Source organism: Brassica napus, chromosome C1 (genome assembly GCF_020379485.1).
Source record: "Brassica napus cultivar Da-Ae chromosome C1, Da-Ae, whole genome shotgun sequence".
Classification (NCBI taxonomy): domain Eukaryota; kingdom Viridiplantae; phylum Streptophyta; class Magnoliopsida; order Brassicales; family Brassicaceae; genus Brassica; species Brassica napus.
In genome coordinates this window covers 26,703,540-26,728,583 of record NC_063444.1, presented here as the reverse complement: position 1 = coordinate 26,728,583, position 25,044 = coordinate 26,703,540, and the positions used below count along the sequence as shown (strand labels likewise).

Below are 25,044 nucleotides of genomic sequence, written 5' to 3'. Positions count from 1 at the left end.
TCTTGTTTACTTGTTAGATCTGTTCAGATCTCATCCCCTTTGTCTCTTGTTCCAGATCCAGATCTAGGCTAAGGTCGAGTGTCTTGAACCCAACTTTCTCTCATGATTCTGTATACTCCTTTATGTTGGAGTTAGGATTGAGTAGTCCATGTTTGAGAGCTAGGTTGATAGAACATGTTTACTGATTAGGATGATAGATGAGTGGATCATGACGCATAAGGACCCTCACACTGTTAACGGGACTTAATGAACTGATTTATGTTGTTGTGATGTTGATTGGTTGATGGGTGATGCTTGTATGATTGGATGTGTAGTCCCATGTGTTGTTTGTGATTAAAGCTAGGATGCTAGAAAGAAGTGAATGCTAAGATGATAGATGACTACTGATTGTTATTGTTACTGTAAGTGAAACCTGAGTGTGATGTGTATTGTGTGTGACACCGATAACGGGTGGCGTCTAGTGAATGAGTTCAAGTACGATTCTAAGTGTAAAGGAAAGTGAATGAGAATGAGAATGGATAAGTGAAAGTGAATAAGGATGTGAAAGGATAAGTGAATGTATAAGTGAATAACGTTAAGGTTAATCATGGGTTGGGAAATCATATAGAGTCTAGAGGGAGTACGTGGGGTAGTAGTTCTATGCTAGGCATCCATAGGAGCTATGGTGGAATCCACAAGAATATGGAGGCACCCATAGGAGCTGTGGTGGAATCCACAAGAATATGGGGTAGAAGTCTAGCGAGAGCTACCCACGGAGAAAAGAGAAAAGATGAGCCAGCCGCGAGAGGCGTGATATAAAAACGTGCATTGTAGAGTATTTAGTTCATGGTCGGGTATCTGGGTGTTAAAGGTGTCATAAGATTGAGTCGGTATTGTATGTCGAGTCGGTTAAGTCTATGGTTTGACGTGTGTGACAATGAGTGAGATCATTGTACTGATTGATCGCTAGGTTGTTAGAAATGTAGAGAATTGAATGTGTGGAAATAAATGATGATGCTATGGAATGTTAAGATGCATCAACTGATTGTAGTGGCTAGTCAGCACTAGTTTCCGCATAGAGTAGCATATAGTGTCATGCGGGCAGGCTGGTCTAGAGTCACTTCACTGAGTAACTTGTTGCTCATCCCTCCCTTTCCATTTTCCTGTGCGCAGGACTGTAAATAGAAGTATATGGATGTGGGTGGGACGGTATTTTAAAGAAGGTTATGCGTCCGGCGACTCTTGGGACAAGTAACGGGACACGTAGAGTTGTCTAAATGAGTAGACACGTGTCCATAACGCCCTTTCGATAACCCCGGTCGGACGCCGGGGGATCGGGCCTTTACACCCCTGGTGAGCTCGTCAATCTATCCTAGGAGAGTGGGATACTGAAGAGACGTCCGGCTAGTCTTCTCCGTGTTGGGCTCATGCACCAAGAGTGTGATCCCCCCCTCCCCGTCCCCCCATGGTTGTAGATCCTGCAGTGTTTGTGGTTATAGGGCCGGTGTGTCAAATTACACTTTATTATGTAAATACTGATTAATTATAAATACGTCAACATTTTTCAAAATGAAGATAGATACTTTTTCAAAAATAGTATATTGGTTCTAAAGTTTTCCAATCTATACTTTTATGTGAAACAGAATATCACTCGAAAATGTTATTTTATGTTTATTTTGTCTCACAAGTTTGAGGTTCTTTATTGTTGACCGTTTACGACAACAAAACAATGGTCGTCTTAAGTAATTAGAAAAACATGTTCATTCTTTATAATTTTGGAGCATATACCAGTGGGTGAATTTGGCGGATATTCATAACGAGGGGAAGAATGTAAAAATGACCATGCTACAGTATTGGCCCACAGAAGTGACAGGTTTGAGGCAAAATTCCCGAAACAATCTTTGTCTGGCGCGTGCGCGTGAAGATAGAGGAAGAAGTAAAAAACCATGTGCGCAATTCTCCCTTGTACCAAACCTATAGATAGTATAGAAAGTCATTTCAATACCATAACCACATGTAAATAATTCAAACGAGGGGAAATTTCCGCTCATAAAGAACGTGTGGCTAATATTGATCACTGACCCTAACCTTAAGTATTCATATATATGTAAGTAAAATGAACTATACTGAGTGAAAGGTAAAAATAGACAGTGAAAAAGTGAAAATGTCTGAAGAAGAAGACAACGGTAGAGTTAAAGCACAAGGAGACAACGATCAGGTTTGGAGCTTTCTTCATTAAAGCGCTTTTATTGTTGGGATGCTGGTAGGTTGGTTGGGTACTATGATAGGGAGGGTGACTTATTATAAGTAGTGATAGATCCATAGCTTATGAGTTTGGTGCTCTGTTTATAGAGGTAAATGAGATAAGTGCGTAACGACTAAGGGGAACAACAAACAAGTAGATCAGATGACTATACTATATATTTCAAATGAATAGAAATACATGAACTAACCATCTGATCTGAACCATGCGCATACAGATACCGGATCAGGACACCGTTAGGCTGATAACGGGATCGTGGGTGCGTGAGCAATACGGAAAATGGATATTCGATTCCCTTTCAGAAGAAGGCCGTTACAGCGTTACCCTCTTCCCTGGCCTCGAGTATGAATACTTAGTCCAAATGGTGAAGTCAATCCTACGCATCGTCGCCCCCAACGTCACCATAAAACTTTCATACCAATACCCCTCCTGGATGCAGATTGACGAGGGGGATGGGTTAACACCGCAGTTCATATCAGACGACTATGACGTTGAGCCATTTGTGCAAATGAGGCGCAAAATAGAGGACGTTAACTTGTATGTAACCATCTCGGAGCATAACAACGGCTTGACAACCGGGAAAACGAGACCACCATTTGCGACTGTTACTCACCAAACACTAATCCGAAACGAAGATGAAGAAGAGAGTGACGCAGATGATATGTTGGAGGAGTAGTGGCTACAGTTTGCGATGTCAGAAACCCCATTGACTTGTCCACACAAGAAAAACGACGTTGGGGGTAGTTTTGCTGTTCCTGGAAACCAAACTATTCCAAACGTCCAACGTGGTATAGTCATACGAGAGCCAATAATTAGGCTTGCAAGTCCTCCCAGGGAACCAGTAAACAAAGGGAAAGGAAAAGCGATTGCAACGGAAGGGGATACAGATGCTCCGACTCTGAACTGCCTTCTCCCAGAGACGTCAATCAACAAAGGTGCTTACGGGGGAAACGGGGAAAGTAGTCAAGCGATTAGACGTCATTTGTTTGATGGCCCAATTGTACCCAGCAACCGAGTTGTTGAAGTGGACGACCACACCAACGCACAAGGGGAGACAATAGAAGCACAAACTGTTGTTAGCCCATCCGGGGTGGCCCCACCTAGCAGCGTATACACGTGGACGCGTTTTCAAGACGCCTTACATGACCTCCTATATGACGAAAGCTCTGAGCCGGTACTCTTCGCACGGGATGCGCCACCGGTTATTGACAGCGGCGAAGAGGACGGTACGTACTGTGGCAGAATATACTATAATTGTAAATAAAAACATATATGACCCATTCTTTCCATGAATTGCAGGGATTGGTGCTGCTTTAGCAGTTGTACCCTATGAAGGCGACAACCTCTTTTTTGGGCAAGTTTTCAAGTCGAAGAGCGACTGCAAAATCAAAATTGCTATTCATGCCATAAATAGGAAGTTTCACTTCAAGACTAAGCGATCAACACCCAATTTTATGGTACTGATATGTGTTGCCATTGACTGTCCATGGCGCGTCTACGCAGCAAAACTTGATGGAACCGACAACTTCCAGATAAGGCAAGCAACACTGAGGCACAGTTGCTCCGTCGATGCACGCCGCAACTATCATAAGTTGGCAACCACCCAAGTCATTGGGGAGATCATACAGTCTCGTTTCATTGGAATAAAGCGGGGGCCCACACCAGCAACAATAAGGAAACTGATGCTCGACGACCCTAATGTTAATGTCTCGTACAGGAAATCGTGGCGGTCCCGGGAGATTGCAATGGAAAGTGTCTTAGGATCCATGGCGGGAAGCTACACACTCATGCCAGCGTATATGGGTCTGCTGCAGACCACAAACCCGGGGTCTATTTGTGCACTCCAAACAACTGAAAATTCGGATGGTGGTACGCTATTTAAGTATGCGTTTATAGCCTTTGGCGCATCAATTAAAGGGTACAGATACATGAGAAAAGTCATAATCATCGATGGGACCAGTTTGAAAGGGAAGTATGGGGGATGCTTAATGTCAGCTTATGCCAAGATGAGAATTTTCAAATTTTTCCACTTGCGTTCGCGGTGGTTGATAGTGAGAATGATGCATCTTGGGAGTGGTTCTTAACACAGTTGAAGGGATTTGTCGTCGACTAAGTACATTTGGTGTTCGTCTCGGACCACCATGGTAGCATCTACAACGCAATTGGAAAGGTAAGTCTTGTTAATTATATTCCATTCTATAAGAATGCATAATATAGTTTTATCAATTTAACAGTAACATTGTGAAGCAGGTGTTCCCGGTGGCCACACATGCAGCATGCACTGTACACTTGTGAAGGAACATTAAGGCGAGGTTCAAATCGCAAAGACTATCATCTCTCATGGGAGCAGCAGTGAGAGCATATACTGTGGAAGGATTCAATAAGGTGTTCATCACCATTCAACGTGTCAGCCCTGGGTGTGCAGCATATCTCGTCGACATTGGTAAAACGCGCGACTTACTATTTCATGTGTCCATATAGTATAGTCACTATGTTGACTGAATTTAAGTTGCCTCTCAGGTTTTGAGCATTGGACCCGTGCGCATTTTTCTGGCGACCGTTAAAATATAATGGATTCTAATATAGCGAAATCATGGAACGCAGTATTAAAAGAAGCACGAGAATTCCCCTTCATCTCCATGTGTGAGTACATACGTACAACACTTATTAGTTGGTTTGCACTTCGACGTGCCAAAGCGTTGGAGCATAAAGGGACGCTAACACCAAATGTGCAAGGGCACGTTGAATTAAACTTTGAATCCTCCACTTCGTCGGCCGTTTGTGGAATAAGTGAAACTGAGTTTCAAGTGATGGCCCAAAGTGGGGAGTGTTTCTTGGTCAACCTCTTATCCGGCACGTGTTCATGCAATGCGTTCCAGGAGCTACGCATCCCATGTCCGCATGCGATGGCTGCAGCAGGCCGCGCTAATATCCGTACTGACTCTTTGGTGGCTGCTGCGTATTATGCGGACACATGGCATAGTACTTACGAGGCAAAAATTTACCCCATTCCATCTGTAGGTGGAAACAAAATTGGAGGAGAATATGCGGGGGATCTACTACCGCCTGAGGTTAGGAGACCACCTGGGAGGCCACGGAAGGTCCGTATCTTGTCGTGGGGGCAAGATAAGGTATGGTGAATATAGTCAACATTATCTATACTATAACAATGGACGGAATAGTTCGAATGACATAATTAAATTTGTCTCTGCGTTTACAGCATGCTGGAATGAAGGGAAGTAGGAAATGCACAAGATGCAGGGGGGGAAGGCCACAACAAGGCCTCATGCCGTAGTGCTATATAAAAGGGGGGGGGTTGGTCGAAGGTGGGTAAATGAACTAGTTTTTGTGCCCGGCGCAGTCAGTGTTCCACCCATTTGAACCGATGGAGTGATGTTTCGGGAGCAACTATGGTATTTTCACGGAGGCAAAATACTTCTGTATACCCAAATCCATTTCTAGTATACATAAGTATTTTAGCACATTCCATAAGTTGTTTGTATAAGCATCTGTAAATATTGTGTCGATGCTTGTTGTAAATACATGTGCCATGATGTAACCTTCTTTTTTGTGTAAGATAAATGAAAGCCCCATATTCCCGTCAGTGTTCTGAGTAAAATCCTTCGACTTGGTATTCAAAGCGAGAGCACTAAGATACTTCAATTACAATAGTATAGTCCCACATAAACGGAAACTAAAACACTAAAACTCCAACTACGATAACTGTTAGCACCAACTGAACGAGTAATTGAAAGGGTAACTGCGGTGAAAAACAACGTTGTCTAGGTGGGGAAGGGGTTCGAAGGCTAAATTGGACTGATAAAGACGTTAACTATATTATGTGGGAGAAAAAGTAGTTGGTCACCTGCCAACGTTAAAAGAACTAACGAGACCAGACCACAGCATGTATAGTGTAGTCGTAATATTGAGTCTACACATGTTGTTAATATGTGTGCCATGATGTATAATGTTTTTTTGTGGTTACATTGGTGCATGGACCGTTGCAGGAAGGAGAGAAACCAAAAGGGAAAGGTGAAAATGGTTGCCTTCTCGGATAACTAAGTGTTGGCAAACTGCGACAGATGAACAGAAAAAACATGACTAGACTATGACAAATATAGTATAGTCTCCATAACCCTTACAACAAAAAGAAATGTTAAGATGCAACAAAGATAACAGTGAACAACACACAGTGGTTGCTGATCAAACACCAAAAAAAAAGTAACACCATAATTGGAGATTAATATAATACAATCAGCTTTCTCTTATGGATGAAGCAGTTACGAAATTTAAACGAGGAAAACAAAAGTCGGGTGAATAACACACACTTATCAATTACATCAGACACCGGGACGCAATGATAGCTGTCGCAATTATAAAACCCGCCCATGAAATGGTCAAACAGTGGCGGAGCATTTTCTCCCTCTCTGCCGCCTTGATAAGTTCGACCTCCACCTTCTTATTCGCATCCACCGTGGCAACATTCTCCCCGGCTGCGACTTCAGTGTGTTGAACACAATTCCCTTCCCGTATGAGTTTCGCGTTTGCTGCTTTGAGATGTCTAATTTCATCTCGTTGGCGCCGCATTATGTCTCGTGCCTCTAATAAGCTTGTCTTCTGCCACATACATGGTGTCTCCTCATCAGCCCAGGCGACGAAAGTATGGACAGTGTAGCGGAAGTAAAGCCTACCTGGATTGTCATCTGACCATGATTTTAGTATCTCGGTTTTGTGCCCACAGTAACATAGAGGGCCAACCTTGTTGGTGCCTTCTGTTAAGCAAAAGGAATTGGCATCTGAATACTCACTAACTGTACTGGCCATGGGCAGAGAAGTAAGGTTCAAAAGGGGGAATTGGGGCTTTTAGGGTTACGGGGGGGGGGGGGGGTGTTTGGGAGAGAAGATAAATTGGCACTACGTTGGACACGTGGCCTAAGTAAGACCAAGTACATTCTCACGTAACCAAAACGTGCAGATATAGGACGTACCTAATTTTCGTGTGGATGTAAATCATCAAGGGGAACCCCTCCATCGCACAACTTACACTTCTTAGAGGGCAAACTATACTATAATTAATTTTCGAATAACATACCCATTGAAGAGGGAAAAAAACTCCCACACAACCAAAGCATTAGGGAACATGCAATATGAAATAGTATTACTAAACCGAAACACAGGGTGGGTAAAAAGAAACAACGATATTCGACATTTTAAGTTTTACAAATACAGAAACAACGGTATAGCTTGACAATAGATAGGTCCACAAACAACTAAAATTCTAAGCAGGACATTGCATATAAAGTGGATTACAACTTCTTACTTCCTTGGGAATTCCTTCAAGTGTTCCGGATTGAAATATGCGAACGCTTCAACTGCATAGGTCTGTGCTGCAATTGAAAGCCGCTCTTCGGTGAGATTGGAGACCTGCGCGATGTTGTCTGTTGCATGCAGTTCCAAGAGGATATGGGTTGCAACACATGATAATCTTGCGGGGTCGTTACAACGGAAGTAAGACAATTAAACTGAGTTAGTCCGTCATTTCTGGATTCTATACTGTTTCTGTAAATAGAAAGGAGTAAACATACCGGTTGGCTCACAACATATAGGTAGGTCAAGCCGGGTAATCTGCAGAGGAGATTCCGTAGCTGCTTCGTTCAATGCCTCACCTCCATTGAGGCGTATTAGGAAAGGCATCAGCACTACAAACGGTTGTAGGAGTGCTTCCAACTTTTCATCTTGCACACAAGCACGATTGCAATCTAAAACATGGATGCGCCACTGTGCTATATCGATCACAACCCAATCCAATGCCTCCCGTCGACTTGAAATGGGCAGAACAGTACTTGGACCTGGTCGGACCAGGTCATATTGGGGAAGCATGGATCCCCGAAAATACTGGAGAAACTGAATTTTGCAATATCTTGAACACGAATGATTTGCTGGTACTCCCCCCGAAGCGCTTCCACGAAACTGCCTGGTAGGAATAAACAAGATTGTATACCTTCTTTACGCATCCGCCTTCGAATAAATGTAACAACCATGTCTGCCGTAACAAAACATTAGCGTTGCATCGAGAAAGAAAAAATGATACAAATTTTCGAGTACCTTAATAGGTTGTGGGAGCGCAGATTCAAAGAAACACTTGAAAACTGAATTTTGTACAATAACCCCTTCTCCAAGATTGTCATCCCTAAAACGTGGTGGAGCATTAATATCCAACGTGGTAGCGTGTAAGAAGCAAAAAAGTGTATTTTACCTCTCTGTATGCATAGCAGTGCTAAACCCAGCTAGGCGAAATGCATTAAGAGGGGCACACGGACAAAACCCCCCAACCAAAGGCCCAACGATCGTAGGTGTCTCAAATGGCAATGTCAGTTTGGTGGACGATGTCGTTGAAGAGGCACATACTTCGGAAAGAGTTACCATTTATGATTGGACATTTTCTTTACGCTTCCCTGTTTTCTTCCGTCCTCCTTTCCCCTTTGCCTTCTTAGGCTGTGGTTGTGGAGGTGAAAACGGCACTGATAGTGTACGCAGCCTTTTGCTAGTCCTTTTCTCAACAACTTCAGATGGATTTGGATTTCCTGTTGTTTGCCCTTCCTCTGTTGAAATCAATACATGAGGGCCTCCAAGGGGGACGTTTGGAAAGGTTGGGTTAGGCTCAACCATCGGCGACCCTGCCTTCTCTACACGAGTTTGCTGCAAATATAAACACTTTTACCGCGTTACAACCTACTACACTTACTACATCACGAAAAACCTTTTAACCATAACCATAAAACTTACATCATCTGGAAGCGTAGCATCCTTACTAGGGAAACTTTGTGGCGGAAGCTCAACATCCATAGATGTCGGTTCAGATCCATCCGCTGGAGAAGGAGGGGCACTGGAGTCGTCCTTACCAGTGTCCTCATTCTCAGGAGGTATGATCTCGAGATTGTTACCCGAACCAGCCTGAAAAAAAACGTTTTTATATGCACGTCACTTGAAGACACACTGACGAACATTAACATGGTGAAATATGACATGACAATATGAACTAACTTTCTTGATCACATAATACTATACTGATGAACATATAGTATAGACTAAGAAAGGCAATAAACTTGATTTGTTTACATGCAACCTGGCGTATACGTAACTCTAATATCCTTCTACTAATTTGAAATGAAATATGTGTGATTCACAACTTATAAGAGTTTTGCCATGACCACCATCTGAACCCGACGTATCTTCGACGCCATCTTCCCGCGCCTCCCCCATAGATGGGCAATGGTCAACAGAATCCAGAGGGGCCACGTCATTGGTGATTGGGCCTCCTGAATGTGGGGTGGCTCCGCTTCCATTACCACCAGAGAAGTGCTGCGAAAAACAGAGGATTCAGTTGACATGAGTCCATACCATTACCAATAATAGTATACAGTTCACTTACAGTTGTTTTCGCAGAATCAGAAGTTCCATCACCCAATGGTCCACCCGTGTGCCTCTGTTGCTCTGCAACCCGTAAGTCATCATCTGACCAGTAATATTCTGTAAAGCTAACCATTACTTGCTTATTTGAAATAACTTTTATATTCTCCTATACAAGTATCCCGAAGCTTCAGGCAAGAGGCTTCTGATTGGTGCTAATACGAGAGGGTGGTCTGAGAAGATGAGTGGTGATGAGCTTCAGATCGCTGCTAAGATTCGTATCAAGTTTTTAAATTTATCTGGTTCCAATCTTGATTTTATTCAAAGGATGCATCTTTAGGATTAGATAGAGCAACTGTGTCGTGGAAAAGATATAGCATTTGTAACTGGAATGTAGATTGATCATATATTATTTGAATCATCATGATGATATTGCCAATGGAACAGACTGAGGGTTATGGTGGATGTGTTGCAGGCTGTGAAGAGAGCAGTTGTTCCGGTCATCCTTGACGTGGGAGGAATGGATATGCCAATCTCTAATGAGCTCAGTCGACGTGTTAAGCTCGAATGAAATTGAGCTCAGTCGCTTGGCCGGAATGCCTACTGAAACTTTTGAACAGTTTAGCCAGACTGTTGCAAAGTGCCATAAATTGGTATATAAGTCCTCTTTGATCGAAAAAATTCTAGGATGATTCAGTTTGGAGATGCAGATGTTATGGTAGCAGGTGGAACTGAGTCCAGCATTGATGCTCTCTCTGTTTCTGGATTCTCTAGATAACTAACACACTTTGTGTGTGCTTCCTTGAAAAATTATCTTGCAAATTCATTATTCTCTTTTCTCTGTCCAGATCAAGAGCTTTGTCGACTAAGTATAGTTCATCACAGCAAGAAGCTTCACGGCCTTTTGATTGTGGTCAGGAACGTTTTTTGTGGGTTACATTCTTGGTTGTTTATTTGAAATAATCTGTTTTGGAGATGTTGAGGTCATAACAGTTTTAATTTTGTTGCAGGATAGGGGAAGGCTCAGTGGTTATAGTATTGCAGGTGAGACTCTAAAGTCATCCCCCACAACTGTTTTCTTGGCCATAATCTCTTCTGATTTCCTGGTTATAAACAATAGGAAATTGAGCATGCAAAAAAACGTGGAGCAAAAGTTTATGCTGAGCTTTGTGGATATGGAATGTGAGGTTAGGCTCATACATTATTAAAAACAAAGTTTACTATTCCATGGATAATACTAAAACACATTTTGAGTTTCATCAGAATGAAATCTTCTTGGCATTTAGGTGATGCACACCATATTACTCAACCTCCTGAAGATGGAAAGGGAGCTATTTTGGCCATGTCAGTTGCCTTAAGACATGTAAACTGAATCATTCCAGTACTTAAACTCCTAGATTTTGGCTACTGGCTAAGTGGGTTTTGAGTTATCAGTTTGCAACGTAATTAGGGCTGTGTATATTATTAACCAAAACCACATGTATTGTCGTCATCATACAACCTCCGTTGAGCATCTCTAGGAAACTACCCTAATTCCTACCCGCCGTTTCAGAAGCAAAAGTGTTTGTGCTCTCCCAAGACGCACCGCTGCGGTTTTCACCGCCAATCAGAAAACGAGAAGGTCAAGCCCCAACTTCGTGAGACAACCAGTCGATATTTCAGGGTTGTATCTGAGAAAATTAGCTTTCGTAAATTCGTTTGCGAGGATTGTCAGCGTGGAGGCAGACTTATAGGAAACACTTGAGGAAGAATAAGGTTAATCGTCGTCTTTTTTTTTGTTTTTTTAAACACTTTAATATGTATATATTACCAGGTTAATCGTCGTCTTTTCATATGTATATATTTCACCGTCATGACTTTCTGCCATGATTTAGCTGTTTCTACGTAATTTGGGCATTTTAAATCTGAATTTTCTTTTCTTGCGAGTGAAGAAATTATGTTTTGGTTTTCCTTGGAAGTTTATGTGTAAGTATGGGGTGATGACATCACCAAGTGCTGTATTCTCAGTTTGTTTTTATTCCATTAGACACTTTATTAATAACTCAGACACTTTATTAGAGCAGGATTATCACGGTAGTTTAGGTGGTTTCTAAAGAAAAATTAGTGCGTGAGTCCAACAAAACCATTAAAAACCGGTCACAGAAAGTATGAAATAAGGACCGATCTTGGAGAGGTTTTTGCACTGTTCGCGGGCCCTACTGACACGTGGCGGTCCGCGATTGGTTCCTTTTTGATTTTTTTTTCAGACAAAAAAAATAAAAAATAAAATAAAAAAGAATTTCTAAGAAACCACCTAAACGGTTTCAGCGTTAATGATGGTCTTAGTAATTCTGTTGATCCTCTGGACGTTTTCAACTATATGATTCAACCTTTGGACGTCTTCTAATTATTTGGTTCCTAATTATTTTATGAAGAAAAAGATTTTATCTTTTTCAATACAAATAACAAACAAAAACCGAAGTGTTAGCACAAAATAAAAAATTGATCAAGTTATAAGTTTTTTTTGTTGTCTTCTCTATTTGAGATTTGGAAACTAATAAAATAGGGTACTACAAAGAGAATCAATTAAAATAGTTTATTTTGCAAATGTGTATTACTCTCTTTTAATTTCAACCATTAAATCAAACATAATATAATTTTATTGTTAAAATTGGTATGAGAATCTCAATATCTAATCTTTCTTGCACCAACCATCATCATATAGTTTGATTATATATTTTATTGGTTACTAAAATTCAGGATGAAAAAGGTAAAATAATATAAATACATTTAAATATTTAATAAATAAAAATAAAATAAATTTGCACAATTTTTATTATTTTTAGTATTTGTTAAAATATTTCAATTAACATTTATTTGTTTATTTATTTTATTATTAAAATTATAAAATGTAACTATTTACTTTAAGTTTCATAATAAGTAGAAGGAAAAAAAGTGAGTGATAAAAGAAAGTTGAGGAGGACATGAAAGATACTAAAATTAATGTTCTTGCAACTTGGTGAAGTCATATATTGATAACAAGAAAGAAATTGAATGATAAAAGAAGTTGCGGAGGACATGAAAGATACATTATCAAAATGCACAACTGCATGTTCGCATAGTAAAACATATGTCACGTAACCATAGAAGATTCACGTAGACCTTGCATGAATGTTCCCTCTTTTACAGCCATTATATTAAAATTGATTAGAAAATTTAGACACCAAAAAATATTAAATGTCAATTATTAATGAAACAACTTTTTTTTTTTTAATTTGGTCAAAATTAATGAAACAACTTAAGAGGTTTAATCAGTACTATGAGTTTATATCCAAAACGAACATGCTCACTTTTAGCTGATTGTTGGCTGTCAATATATTCATATTTGTATGATTCACATTACCCCTTCTCTACTTCTTATACATCTATTCTGATAACCACTACGAGTCTACGACTATATTAAATTAAACACTTGACTCCACCTCCTATAATATTTTAGAATCACAACAACGTATGTATTTGTCAATATCTCCGCGGACTACGCCCCTAGTGTAAGAAAAAGGGGATATTTATCAGTTTAATGGGGCAACATAATTACATGAAAAAACAAAGGCAGTTAAAATAGACAAAAAGTATATATTCCATCTAGAAAAAAAAAGAAATAACATAAGACTTTTTCATAATTTATCAGAATTTCAATTCGTTACAAAAAAAGAATTGATCAGAATCAAATATCTTTGCTTTTTTTCTTTTTGAAAAATATCGAATTCAAATGAAAGATCCATTTCATTATAGCGGTGAGGAGCTGGTTACTTCCAAGCAAACATTGCCACGTTGCAATTTGTGGTATTAAATAATATTGATCCTGATATTATCAAAGCGTCGCCACTTTTTAAAGTTCAAAGCCCATTAACAGAATAAACATCTAATCTATTATTTTATACCAGGCGCGGGGTCGGAATGTGATTGTTGCCTATCTTACATGGAAACGGAAGCGGGTACGCGGAAGCGGAAGCGTATGGAAGCGCAGAAGCGAGATTTTTTGAAAAATTAGGAAGCGGGTACGTATTGGAAGCGTATATCCATATGTATGTATATATATGTATATATATATATATATTAAAATATAAGATTTTCTTTAAAAAAAATTAGGACTAAAAATTATAAGTTATAAATTTAAATAAATTATTTATTCATTTGTAATAATTTTGTAATGATTTCATATTAAAACTGTGAAAATAGACATAAATTAAGTTTAAAAGAAATTATTATATTAATTATTGTTAATTCTTCATAAATAATTGACACAATATATTTGAATATATGATATATGTTTAGTAAAAACCTCAATACATAAAGATAATTTATAGTATTAATTTTAATATTTATATCCTCTCTATTCATTACTATTAAAATTTTGATTTTACAGAAATTAATAACTACGATTATATTTTTATTGATATTCAACCTTGTATTTTTTTAAAGAACGGAAGCGTGATTTCAAAACGGAATCATAAGCTTCCAACGTGTTTTTAAAAAGAATATTTTGGAAGCGTTCTGGAAGCGAGATTCCGTAAGTTTCCACAAGGTTCCGATTCCGATTCCGGTTCCGAAGCGGGAAGCGGACGTCCGATGAAGCTTCCGTGCAACGTAGATTGTTGCTCTGTATAAATGTTGGTAATGTAGTATTTTGTTGTGGTCTTTACTTTGCTAAGATTTGTACTTGAATATGATTGTGGTGGTGTATTGAAGTATGGTTATTTAGGTGTTTCGTTATATGTAGCATTTTTTTCGTAATTTTATTTGTACTTGAATATGATTGTGTGGTGTATTGAAGTATGGTTATTTAGGTCTTTCGTTATTAGGATGCCAACATTTTTTCATAATTTTACTGTAAGCAAGATCAATGAAACATATATTAATTTTGTACTCAATCAACTCTATTATCTTCAAGAATAATTGACTACATGATTCTTTTTTTTGTGTTAAAAGTTTATATCATTCATGTGAGTTACCAGGTTGTTTTTTTATTTCTCTCACCCAGGGTTTGAGGCATAGAATTCATAGTATAATGTATATTATGGAACGTGTGCATCAAGCAAACATCATAGTGATTAAAAGTGGACATGGTTATGTCATTTCCAAATAGATGTGAGTGTTTCCATTTTCGTTTGTTATAAAAACATTTGGCCCTGTATGATTTCAGTCATCCATATTTGGTTTCAAATTTAAAAATCCAAATAGGGTCCTAAATATGTTTCCAAGTGATGATGCTATGTTAACATATTTTGTGTTTCTTTGTGAACATGTTTTAATGGAATTAGTTAACAACATGACCAATTCTGAAAATCCCGTCCACACTTCATTAACTATTAGAAAACAAAATAAATATCCCCCCAATAATAAATAGTTGCAGGAAATATGATACGAGAGTTATCTCTCCGCATTAGTCTTCTCTTAGGTGCAATAGAATCCATCTCATCAATAAATATGATGGAAGGATCGTTCTTCTTAGCCTCTTCAAAAGCTTTCATGCGGTTGCTCTCACTCTCACCAGCCAGTTTCGACATGATCTCTGGTCCATTAATACAGAAAAAACGCTCCAGTTTCATTAGCCACAGTGCAGCAAATGAGTCTTTCCGGGTCCAGGAGGTTCTGAATACCCTTTGGTGGTTTCACACCAGTTGACTTGCATAGTTGTGGATGGATGCCTTAAAAGGAGGTTCTCAAATCTGAGCCATCTGTTTCCTGACATCACCAACATCAGCCAGCCTTTCTTCATCCTCCCACGAAATTGGTACACCCTCACAGAGAATATATGTATCTGGAGCGACCACACAGTACTCAGCTGGATCAGTCTCGATAACTTTGAACTCCATACTCCTCATTCGTCCTCTCACATATGGCATTCAAAACTTATAATAGTGACATAAAAGCAACAAACATACACTCCAAAAGATAGAGATTGATAATGAATGATATGAAAGAGAATTAAAGATTCGATCTAACTTACGTTGTAGGTAAGCATCAAAGAGGTTTCCAGTAACACCTTCAACAGTATCATCAACAGGCAAGAGATGCACACGCTAAGCAGCCCTGGCACGGATACGGGGACTGGAAACGGGGTCGGGAACGGGGACGGAAAACAAAACCAAAAATTTTAGATACGGCAACAAATATAGATATACATATATATATATAATCAGTTAAACATAAAAGTAAGATAAAATCTATATTCAAATTTAATTTAATCTTTTTAAAACATTAGAATAAACCAATGTGATGGCGAAAGTATTTGTTTCTGAAAATATTTCAGAAAAACACAGTAGTTCAGTTAGTCAACATTTGATAATAAGTTTGACTTCTCTAGTTTGGGTAAAGAAACGTGTTAAATTTCATTACTTGAATTTCATGACTTCATAAACATATAATTAGTTTTTCCATTTCTATTAATGAATGGTAAAATAGTCATTGACCCTTTATCTTCTCCACCCAGAAGATCTGCAACCCAAATCTATGGCCACCAGAAATTTCATTACTTGATTTCTATGTTTCCATTATCTCATTTTGATTGCTTTTAACATGTAAATGATAGATGTAACCTTCTTAATCATATTTCGAGCAAAATATCAAGAACATGGCTTAGAAATGTTTCTGAGACGACTCGGTCAACTCACAGATCCGTCCCCATATAAGTCTTTGCCGTCCCTGCATTACTCGAGACGTATTGGGGACGTTTCGAGGAGTACCCGTGCCCTCGCCGAACCCGGTACGTGAGACGGCACCAACCCGACGTACCCGTGCAACCTAGTGCACACGCTTTCAGTACTTGATGTCAGGGCATTGGTGAGCAGAGATGACAATATGACATCACCCAGTCTAACCCTCAAGTTGGACCTTACGATCTTGTTCATTCTGATCTTAGGATCCTCACATGATTCATCAGCAAACAAAATGAAGACAATGTCCTTCCTTTTCTTAGCCTGCAAAGCCAGAAGTGGATCATTTTTCATGACATGACAATTAGACCCTAACTCCATGCATTTACAAAGATAATAACAATAGAAAAGAAGTCTTAGTGATGTAGAATTCATCAACAAATCAAGAGAGAAGAAGTGCAATCACGTAACAATTCATCAATCAAGCAAGCAAAAACCCTAATTTGGTAACAATTAAACCAACATTCAATCTCAGATTCCAGCAATTCAGACTTAAGATATGAAAAAAAAAAGAATACAAAAACAAACCTTGATGAGAATTGCATCACCCGGAAAAGCTGCAGCTTTTTCCATGGTGGAGTGATGGAGAGAGAAGGAAGAGTTGTCATCGTCAATGGCTTCGTCAACAACAAATCGATTAGGAGACTTCTTCCTCTCAAGGATAGCTGAGTTGAAATCATTCTTACTTCATGTAACAAAACCAGATGAGTCAAAACCAGCTTATAGAGGAGAGATCAACTATAAACCCTAATCTTGATAAGAAAGTTCGAAACTTTATGGTCGTAAAACGAAACGATAAGATCTGGGGGGAGACTTACAAGTCGGAAGATTCAGGTTGGTTTGACATGGTGATTGCCGAAATTGACCAGAGAGAGAGAGAGAGAGAGAGAGAGAGAGAGAGAGAGTTGCGACTCTGTGTCTAGAGAGATCCAATTAGAGATGAACCTTGAACTGCGATTATGTCGTGATTTTATACCTGTCTTTCTTGGACCATTAATGATGAATTGATTAAAGATGGGGAGATGTAGAGGTTGAAGAAGATAAACTGCTAACGAAAATCCAAACGTCACTCTGTGTGCTGTCAAATGAGTATGAACAGATGATGAAAATCTTAGAGCATCTTTGTCCCTAAACCTCATTAAAAAAACAGTTTCTTATTTTTTACTTTTGTATTATTTATTATCTTTTTTCCTGATTAAAATAAAATAAAATTATAAAACGCATCAATCGCGGACCGACACGTGTCAGTGGGGCCCGTGAACAGTGCAAAAAACACACAATACACATCTTTTATTTTACACATATAACATACTGTTTTTTCTGAACCGTGGGCTCTCCCCCCTGATAGACGCTCAAAAGAGAGCGATAAAGATGCTTTTAGATTTCCTTACAAGAGAAAGCTTACGGACTAAAGAGGTCAACTGGGCATTTTCTTCAATTTTGTTACGAAGCCCATTTGATAGTAAACAAAACATGGTATTACAAATCAAAAGATAAAAATGTTGACCAAAATTTTTTTTACCTTTATGGGACCCACATGATGCTAAGGTGGATAGCTTTATCAGAGAGCAGCAGCAACTATATTATTACGGAGGTGATTGGTAGTTGCTGTAGGGGATGTCAACAGTCCTATTTATTTCTAAAGCACCAAATTCAGAGCAATCAAGTTTTAAATTTTTTTTTGAAACCACAGCTTTTGAAATGACTTACAGCTATACAAGTGCTCTGCAGAGCCAAATATCCAAAGCAATTTTTAGTGCTTTCCATAAAATTCTACAGCAATAAAATCTAAAGTCACAACAAAAAGTTTACAAATTTTTTTCTACAGCAAAAATTTTAAAGCTACAGCCATTACCAATCAGACCCTATAATATAGGGGGTGATTGGTAGTTGTTGTAGGTGCTGTCCACAGCCATATTTATTTCTACGGCACCAAATTCAGAGCAATCAAGCTTTAAATTTTTTTTTTTGAAACCAGAGCTCTTGAAATAATCTACAGTTGTAAAAGTGCTCTGTAGAGCCAAATATCTAAAGCAATTTTTTAGTGCTTTCCATAAAATTCTACAGTAATAAAATTTAAAGCCACATCAAAAAGTCTACAGATCTTTTTTTACAGCAAAAATTTAAAGCTACAACCATTACCAATCGGATCCCTAAATTCTTATTTCTATCTACCGTAAAATATTGTCATTAATTTTTGAACTTATTGATTAAAACATACGATTACTTACGTTAAAATCTGGATTAAAATACAAATTTCATTATATTTACATTTTATGGCTCGGAAAATCCTTAAAATTAAATCAGATCTAATTTAAACCAAACTTAACTGATTCAATTGTTTTTAACTGGGTTTTGGTTATAGGGTTTATGCAACACGGTTCTAAATCGATTAGGGCGACAATGATCTCGCCGACAAAGGTGGTGTCACCAATGATTATTCTTGCGTCGAAGGAGATGGTTTTAGCTTGGTTGTGTGTTTGATTTGTCTCAAGAGGGTCGCTGAAGATGGCGTTCGAGCATGGGCTAGCTTTAAGTGTGACCGCAAGTTCCATCTAGGTTGTTAAGGTTTTGTGTATTGAAATCGATTGAAATTTGTTCCGGACTGCCTGAAAGTCATATAATTTCAATTTGAATAATCTAGATCTAACTTTGGTTTGATTTGATTTTGTGAATTATTGTCCTGTTACATTCTTGTTTGTGTGATGAGACTCTAACGAGAAGGACAAAAACGAAACGCTAAACTCACTGAATTTTGCTACCATAGTTAGAGGGATAGAGTTGGGGCCTGCCAAGAAGCAGCTAGACAATACTGAAATCTTGATATATGAGAAAAATAGTAACCTAAATTCAAGTTGACATTTCCACATATGGGTTGTGTTATTTTTTGTAGGTTGAAAAATGGAAGAAAAATATTAAAGAAAAATACGAAAATATGAGATAATGGAGACCATGTTCGGTTTACAACCAAAGATCAAGGAACGAGACACTAAGAACAAACCCTTCAAGAAAAGGTAAAAGTATTTACCATAACCGCAAGAGGAACATGGGTTTAGTACATTTCATCTTTTCTGAAACTATCACATATCACTTTATCTGCTAGATTGAGGAACTTGAATGGCAGCTGCTGGTAGAGAGGAAACAGGAAGCTGGATTAACAACGTACATGTAGTCACCAATATGTTGAAAATCCATCAAAGAAGCTTACCACTTGCAAACATACTACTGTTTGGGAAAATACAATGCTCCAGTGAAAAGCTTCGAAACAAAATGAAAACCACTTTATTATATGTTTATTAACACGATAATGTATCTACAGTGAAACCTCTATAAATTAATAATGTCGGAACTACACCAAAACTATAATTTTTTTATTAATTTATAGAGATATTAATTTATCGATATACTAATTGAACCAAAAACTCGATTCGGGACTATAAAATTATATTATTTTATAGAGATTTTTAGTGTATATTAATTTATAGAGTATTAATTTAAAGAGGTTATATTGTATATTGTTATTTGAGAAATGAATTTGATTACTTGTCATCTTGTCCATGATTTTAGGATAAATCATTAATGTAATTAATATAATTATTTAAAATTTTATTTAATAAATATAATTATATTTAAGATAATCAATAAACATTAACTTATTCAACTGATATATATATATACTGTTATTTAAAATATATATATATATATTATAATATATATACTTGTCAAAAAATTTAGAATATTTAATTAATAAATAAATATTAACAATTGATATTAATAATATCTACCAATAATTTCATAATTACTTTTATCTTATATTTAGTTTAAAATTTTAATGACTAATATTATGTTGTGATTGTTTATAATTCTTTTCTTTTCAGTCCACAAATACATTAAGTGTATATATGTATATATAAGATTTTGATCCAACATCTATATCCCATAGATACAACTATGAAATAAAAGAGTAAATTTAATACATTGATTACCAATATGAATAGAATATCAAAATTTTATATTATAAAATTAATTTAAAATTTGTGTCTAATTTAATAATTTAACTTTTTAATAAAAATAAACATTAAAACTAAAAATTGTTAGGTATATATATATTATTAGTCTGCACAAGGTGCATATAATCAACTACTCCTATCGAAGTAAATTAGAAGACTTATCTAACTAATACTAAAAAGGTTACATGAGGAGTAGAGAGGTGTCCACGTCAGATTAAAAAACTGGCCAATAGGAGAACAGCTCTCCGCCACGCCAGACACGCGATGTCCAAAATCGAGTATCGGCTCCTTTCTCTTCGTCTTCTCCGTCGTCTTCGTTTCATGCGTTCACCGTTCTGGCTTACTAGCAATCAATCCCGTCCCCAGCAATCAATCCCCTCTCCATTTCTATACACTATTTGATTTCATTAATGGAACTTTTTTGCTTACCCAATCTGAGGTTCTATATACTCCCTCTGTTCCTGAAAGTAAGATTTTCTAGAGTATGCACGCTTATTAAGAATTTAATAAATGTTTATAATTTAATTTATTTTTTACTTTTTATACGCTTTCCAATAACTTTCCACCAATAAAAAAGTATCTTAACAATATAGAAAATCTATCTTTGTGGAACAAAAAAAAAATCTAAGACATCTTACTTTCAGGAATGGAGGTAGTAGATCGCACTCCACCTTTTATATTATAAAATTAATTTAAAATTTGTGTATAATTTAATAATTTAACTTTTTAATAAAAATAAACATTAAAACTAAAAATTGTTAGGTATATATATATATTATTAGTCTACACAAGGTCCTATCGAAGTAAATTAGAAGACTTATTTTCGTAATGAACTTAAGCTTGATAATATCTGCTTTTGTTATTTCAATACTTTCGTACACAGCACAAAAAAAAATTAGCATTAATCTCCACTAACAATTTGTACGACCTTGATGCCAAAAAAAAAGGTTGTACGACCTTAAAAGCTTCACTTTTTCCCTTAACAAAGATCATGACATTTACGTACTAACTTGAAAAGACTTTGAAGGTGCATTTTTGCATATGTAGTTGTTTCACATTACATATAATAATTTCTTTTTGCCAAACAAGTTCAATATAATAAGATATTACTTAATGTGTGTATATTTTCTTATATGAACATCTGTAAAAGAAATTTTTTTAACTAAACGTGTCTATGTTTTAAGCTCAAATGTTTCCATGTCAAGCGTGATTTTTGTTTTCCAGAATTCTGTTATGTATCAATTAAACAAATGTTGTTCATTTTTAAATATAAATCAGTATATACATGCATGGAAAAGTTTCTGAGGGTGTTGATCGATGACCCCGGAACAAAATTATAGAAACTACGATGTATTGCTTCTGGTAGGTTTAGAGATCAGTGTGAACCCATTAATTAGTATACTTAGGGACGTCCTTTACATTAACAACATCGAGAACCAAAAATCCATCGAAGACGGTACCAACCACAATTTGATGTCCATAGAAGCAATACAAAACGAGCTTATTTCTATTGGGTAATTAACAAGAGAAAAGAGATCACTGGAATGGTTCAGTGAGGTAATGAACGAGGTAACGTACATATAAAACAAATTGCAACAAAATTAACAATTGATGAGAAAATTATCGATTTGAACTCGGAATTTTTTTTTTTTTATCTATTTCTACCATTATTATTTGAACCAAACCAAAACCAAAACAACTAAATCTAGACTAAACCCAAATTCATAAATAACCGAACATTTTCTATATTTTTTTAAACAAAAAACTATAAGCGAACCAGAACTAAGCCGAAAAAGAATCTGGAATCAAACCAAAAATCGAACGTTCATTCCTAAATATAGTGAACAAATATACATGATAATAAATTTGTCAACAAAAAAAAACCAATTCCGCACGATAGTATCCCCGAAGCAAACTGAAACTGATTTATTAGCTGCTGTTGTTCTTCCTATGATATACCCGTGTAATAGATTGTTGACTTCTCCGTACTGATCCTTAGGCCCGAGATTTTTGCAAAATAATCAAATACAGCCACTATGCTGTCTATTGATCTTACTCTCCTATCCGTGAACACCATAATATTGTCCGCAAAACTTAAGTGCGTGAGGCTCAAGTTCTTGCACTTAGGGTGGTAACTGAGCTGATGTCTTTGAGCAGATCTGTCCAAAAGCTTTGACAGCACGTCCATGCAGATGACAAAAAGGTAGGATGAGAGAGCACATCCCTGCCTTAACCCTCTCTCACTTTGAAAATATCCAACAAGCTCGCCATTCACCTGAATAGAGAAGGAAGCTGTCGTGATACAAAGAGAGATCCAGTGAATGAATTTTCCTGAAAAATTCATTGCATCAAGTGTTTTCAAAAGAAAAGTCCATTGGACTGAATCAAAAGCCTTGGAGATGTCAATTTTCAAAGCACACCGCCTTGAGATAGAATTCTTATGATAATCTTTCAACAGCTCAGTAGCAAGTATGAGATTCTCAATAAGAAGTCTGCCTTTTACAAAAGTTGATTGATTCAATGCGATGAAGTCATGAAGAGTATTATTTACTCTGTTGGGAATGAGCTTTGAGATGACTTTATAGATGACATTGCAGCAAGATATCGGGCGATAATCTCACATCTCACGAGCTGGAGTCTTCTTAGGTATCAGCACCAGAATTGTTGAGTTGATGCCTTTAGGCAAAAAACCTTTCTCGAAAAAAGATTTGATGGAGATAATGAATTCCTTTCCAATGATCGGCCATGCTGACTTAAAGAACTCAATCGTATACCCATCTGGCTTATGCTGCAAAAATTCCTTAAAAAAACCCTCTGCTTCTTCTTTGATCTCGTCTGGTTTTTGTACCACTCTTCCATCTCGAGATACAACTTCCTTGATCGAGTTCTGAATGTCTCGAGTAGTGGCTGCTCTATGAAACACCTTGTTATTTTTGTCATCAACATTAAATCAATGCACCTTTGATTTTTGCTTTAAGAAATTTTCCTCCAGACCTGATACTTTATCCCATCTCTCATAGGCTCTATTTTCTTCTTCTGAGTTTCTCTCTGAAGGATTCTGCATACATTGCTCTTGTTTTAAACAAAGCTCTGCATATGCTTCCTTCATTTTTGTAGTAAGGTTCCCCATACTCTCCTTTGCTAAAGTCCGAATCTCAGGCTTCAGGTTCTTCAATTTTTTGGAGAATCTATATAGAGATGAGGTCGATGAATATATGAGTTCCGTCGTCATCCAGTACTGCGACATCATTGGTAAGAAACCTTCTGGACCCGCCACCACATTAACAAATTTAAAAGGCCGCTTTGGTCGCCTCTGCTCAGAACTCAAATGTATCCTACATCGTAATTCGTAAATGATCTGAACACCCCCCTGCTTCAAACACATTGTACGATTGAGGAAAGGAGTTGAGCCAATAGTCATTAAACAAGGCCCAATCAAGCTTCTTGGAGATTATCCCTTCACTCCTTTTGTTGCTCCAAGTATACACTGGCCCATGAGATGGAAGATCAAGTAAGGAACAATGTTAGAAGACTTCCATGTAAGACTTTCTTTGAAGGCTTCTAATGCATTTTATGCTAAAAGACTTCCACGGAAGACTGCTCTGGAAGTCTTCTAATGCATTTTATGTTGGACGACTTCCAGGGAAGTCTTCTAAATCAAAAATGTCTCACTTAATTGGAATTTGACTTTTTATATAAATAAAATTTAATCATTTTATCTCTTCCTCTCAAATGGCTGCAACAAAAGTATAATGTTTCTGACTCTAAAATTCTTCAACTCCTCTTCAGTCTCTTTGAACTTGAAAACACCAAATTTATATCAATTCCTCTTTTTTTTTCTTATCTCTTTCTAACTAATTTATCTTGTTTTTGCAGATTTTTCATTATATGGTTCTCATCTTTTTCTCATTTAAAGGTAGATCTATAAATTTTGAATATGTATTGTTGATGTATTTTATATGTTGGATTCTAGAAGTTGTATATTCAACCTAATGTGACTGTTTTATTTATTATTTAAGCATAAAAATTGTTGGACCCCATTTCGTTCAACTATGTAATTAGGCCATAGTAACCTGGGCCGCGCAACTAATGAAGAGGCCCGACTCCGGCGAACAAAATGAGATAGATTTTGAAGAGCAGGAGATCGCAGAGAGGTTGAGAGAAATCCGGAATCGATCCGCTATAAGAAGAGATCGATTGATACGAAGAAGGACAGAGAGCAATACACACACATCAACCGCGTTTGACTTCGCTTTAAGTCTTTTCTCTTATCGACCTCGTTTGTAATGTTGGATCTTATTCCTCTTGGTGTATTCGATCTTATTAATCTATAAAAATCCATCTTTGCCTACTGGAATCTGATTATATCGTTGTGTTCTAAAGATATCGCTGCCCACATCATCTTTTTCTGCTCCAGATTAAACTTTCAATCACTATAAAATACTTAATGTAGATTTTAGGATCTACATTTTGGCGCCATCTGTGGGGAAGATAAGCGAAAAATATCTTTGCTAAGAAACTGATCTAAGTTTCCTAAGCGCGACTATGGATCCCAATCAAACCATCGGAACCCAGCAATCAAGAATCAACGACGTCGATCTTGCTGGATCTGACCCAAGAACCGAAAACTTACCCACTGGACCGACAGGTGCTGATGGGACGGTCGAAACAACCCAAACGTAAC

The 25,044-nt window shown here is 37.4% G+C and overlaps 3 protein-coding genes across 3 annotated transcripts; 1 reads left to right on the top strand and 2 right to left on the bottom strand.

The window, feature by feature from the left end:
* Nucleotides 1–4,812: 4,812 nt before the first annotated feature.
* LOC106373452 lies at nt 4,813–5,537 on the top strand. The gene is made up of 2 exons (XM_013813623.1): nt 4,813–5,373; nt 5,463–5,537. Exons 1-2 carry the CDS (start codon nt 4,813–4,815, stop codon nt 5,535–5,537), a joined length of 636 nt encoding a protein of 211 aa, XP_013669077.1.
* A 1,040-nt stretch (nt 5,538–6,577) lies between these two features.
* LOC106373453 lies at nt 6,578–7,066 on the bottom strand. Its single transcript, XM_013813624.1, has one exon. It carries the CDS (start codon nt 7,064–7,066, stop codon nt 6,578–6,580), a length of 489 nt encoding a protein of 162 aa, XP_013669078.1.
* Nucleotides 7,067–16,146: 9,080 nt separating this feature from the next.
* Nucleotides 16,147–17,616, bottom strand: LOC106374631 (cell division control protein 48 homolog E-like). The gene is made up of 3 exons (XM_013814618.3): nt 17,169–17,616; nt 16,879–17,035; nt 16,147–16,614 (listed from the first exon to the last, which is right to left on the bottom strand). The coding sequence occupies exons 1-3, from the start codon at nt 17,195–17,197 to the stop codon at nt 16,345–16,347; spliced, it is 456 nt and encodes a 151-aa protein (XP_013670072.1). The 5' UTR covers nt 17,198–17,616; the 3' UTR covers nt 16,147–16,344.
* Between the last annotated feature and the right edge of the window lie 7,428 nt (nt 17,617–25,044).

Bases quoted from the DNA above. Each gene is read 5' to 3' on its own strand.
- LOC106373452 (XM_013813623.1), top strand. From the start codon at position 4,813: ATGGATTCTAATATAGCGAAATCATGGAACGCAGTATTAAAAGAAGCA. The intron at 5,374-5,462 runs GTATGGTGAATA...CTGCGTTTACAG, and splicing joins TGTCGTGGGGGCAAGATAAG to CATGCTGGAATGAAGGGAAG.
- LOC106373453 (XM_013813624.1), bottom strand. From the start codon at position 7,066: ATGGCCAGTACAGTTAGTGAGTATTCAGATGCCAATTCCTTTTGCTTA.
- LOC106374631 (XM_013814618.3), bottom strand. From the start codon at position 17,197: ATGTCAAACCAACCTGAATCTTCCGACTT. The intron at 17,036-17,168 runs GTAAGTCTCCCC...TGTTACATGAAG, and splicing joins CAACCTGAATCTTCCGACTT to TAAGAATGATTTCAACTCAG. The intron at 16,615-16,878 runs GTTTGTTTTTGT...CTGGCTTTGCAG, and splicing joins GTGATGCAATTCTCATCAAG to GCTAAGAAAAGGAAGGACAT.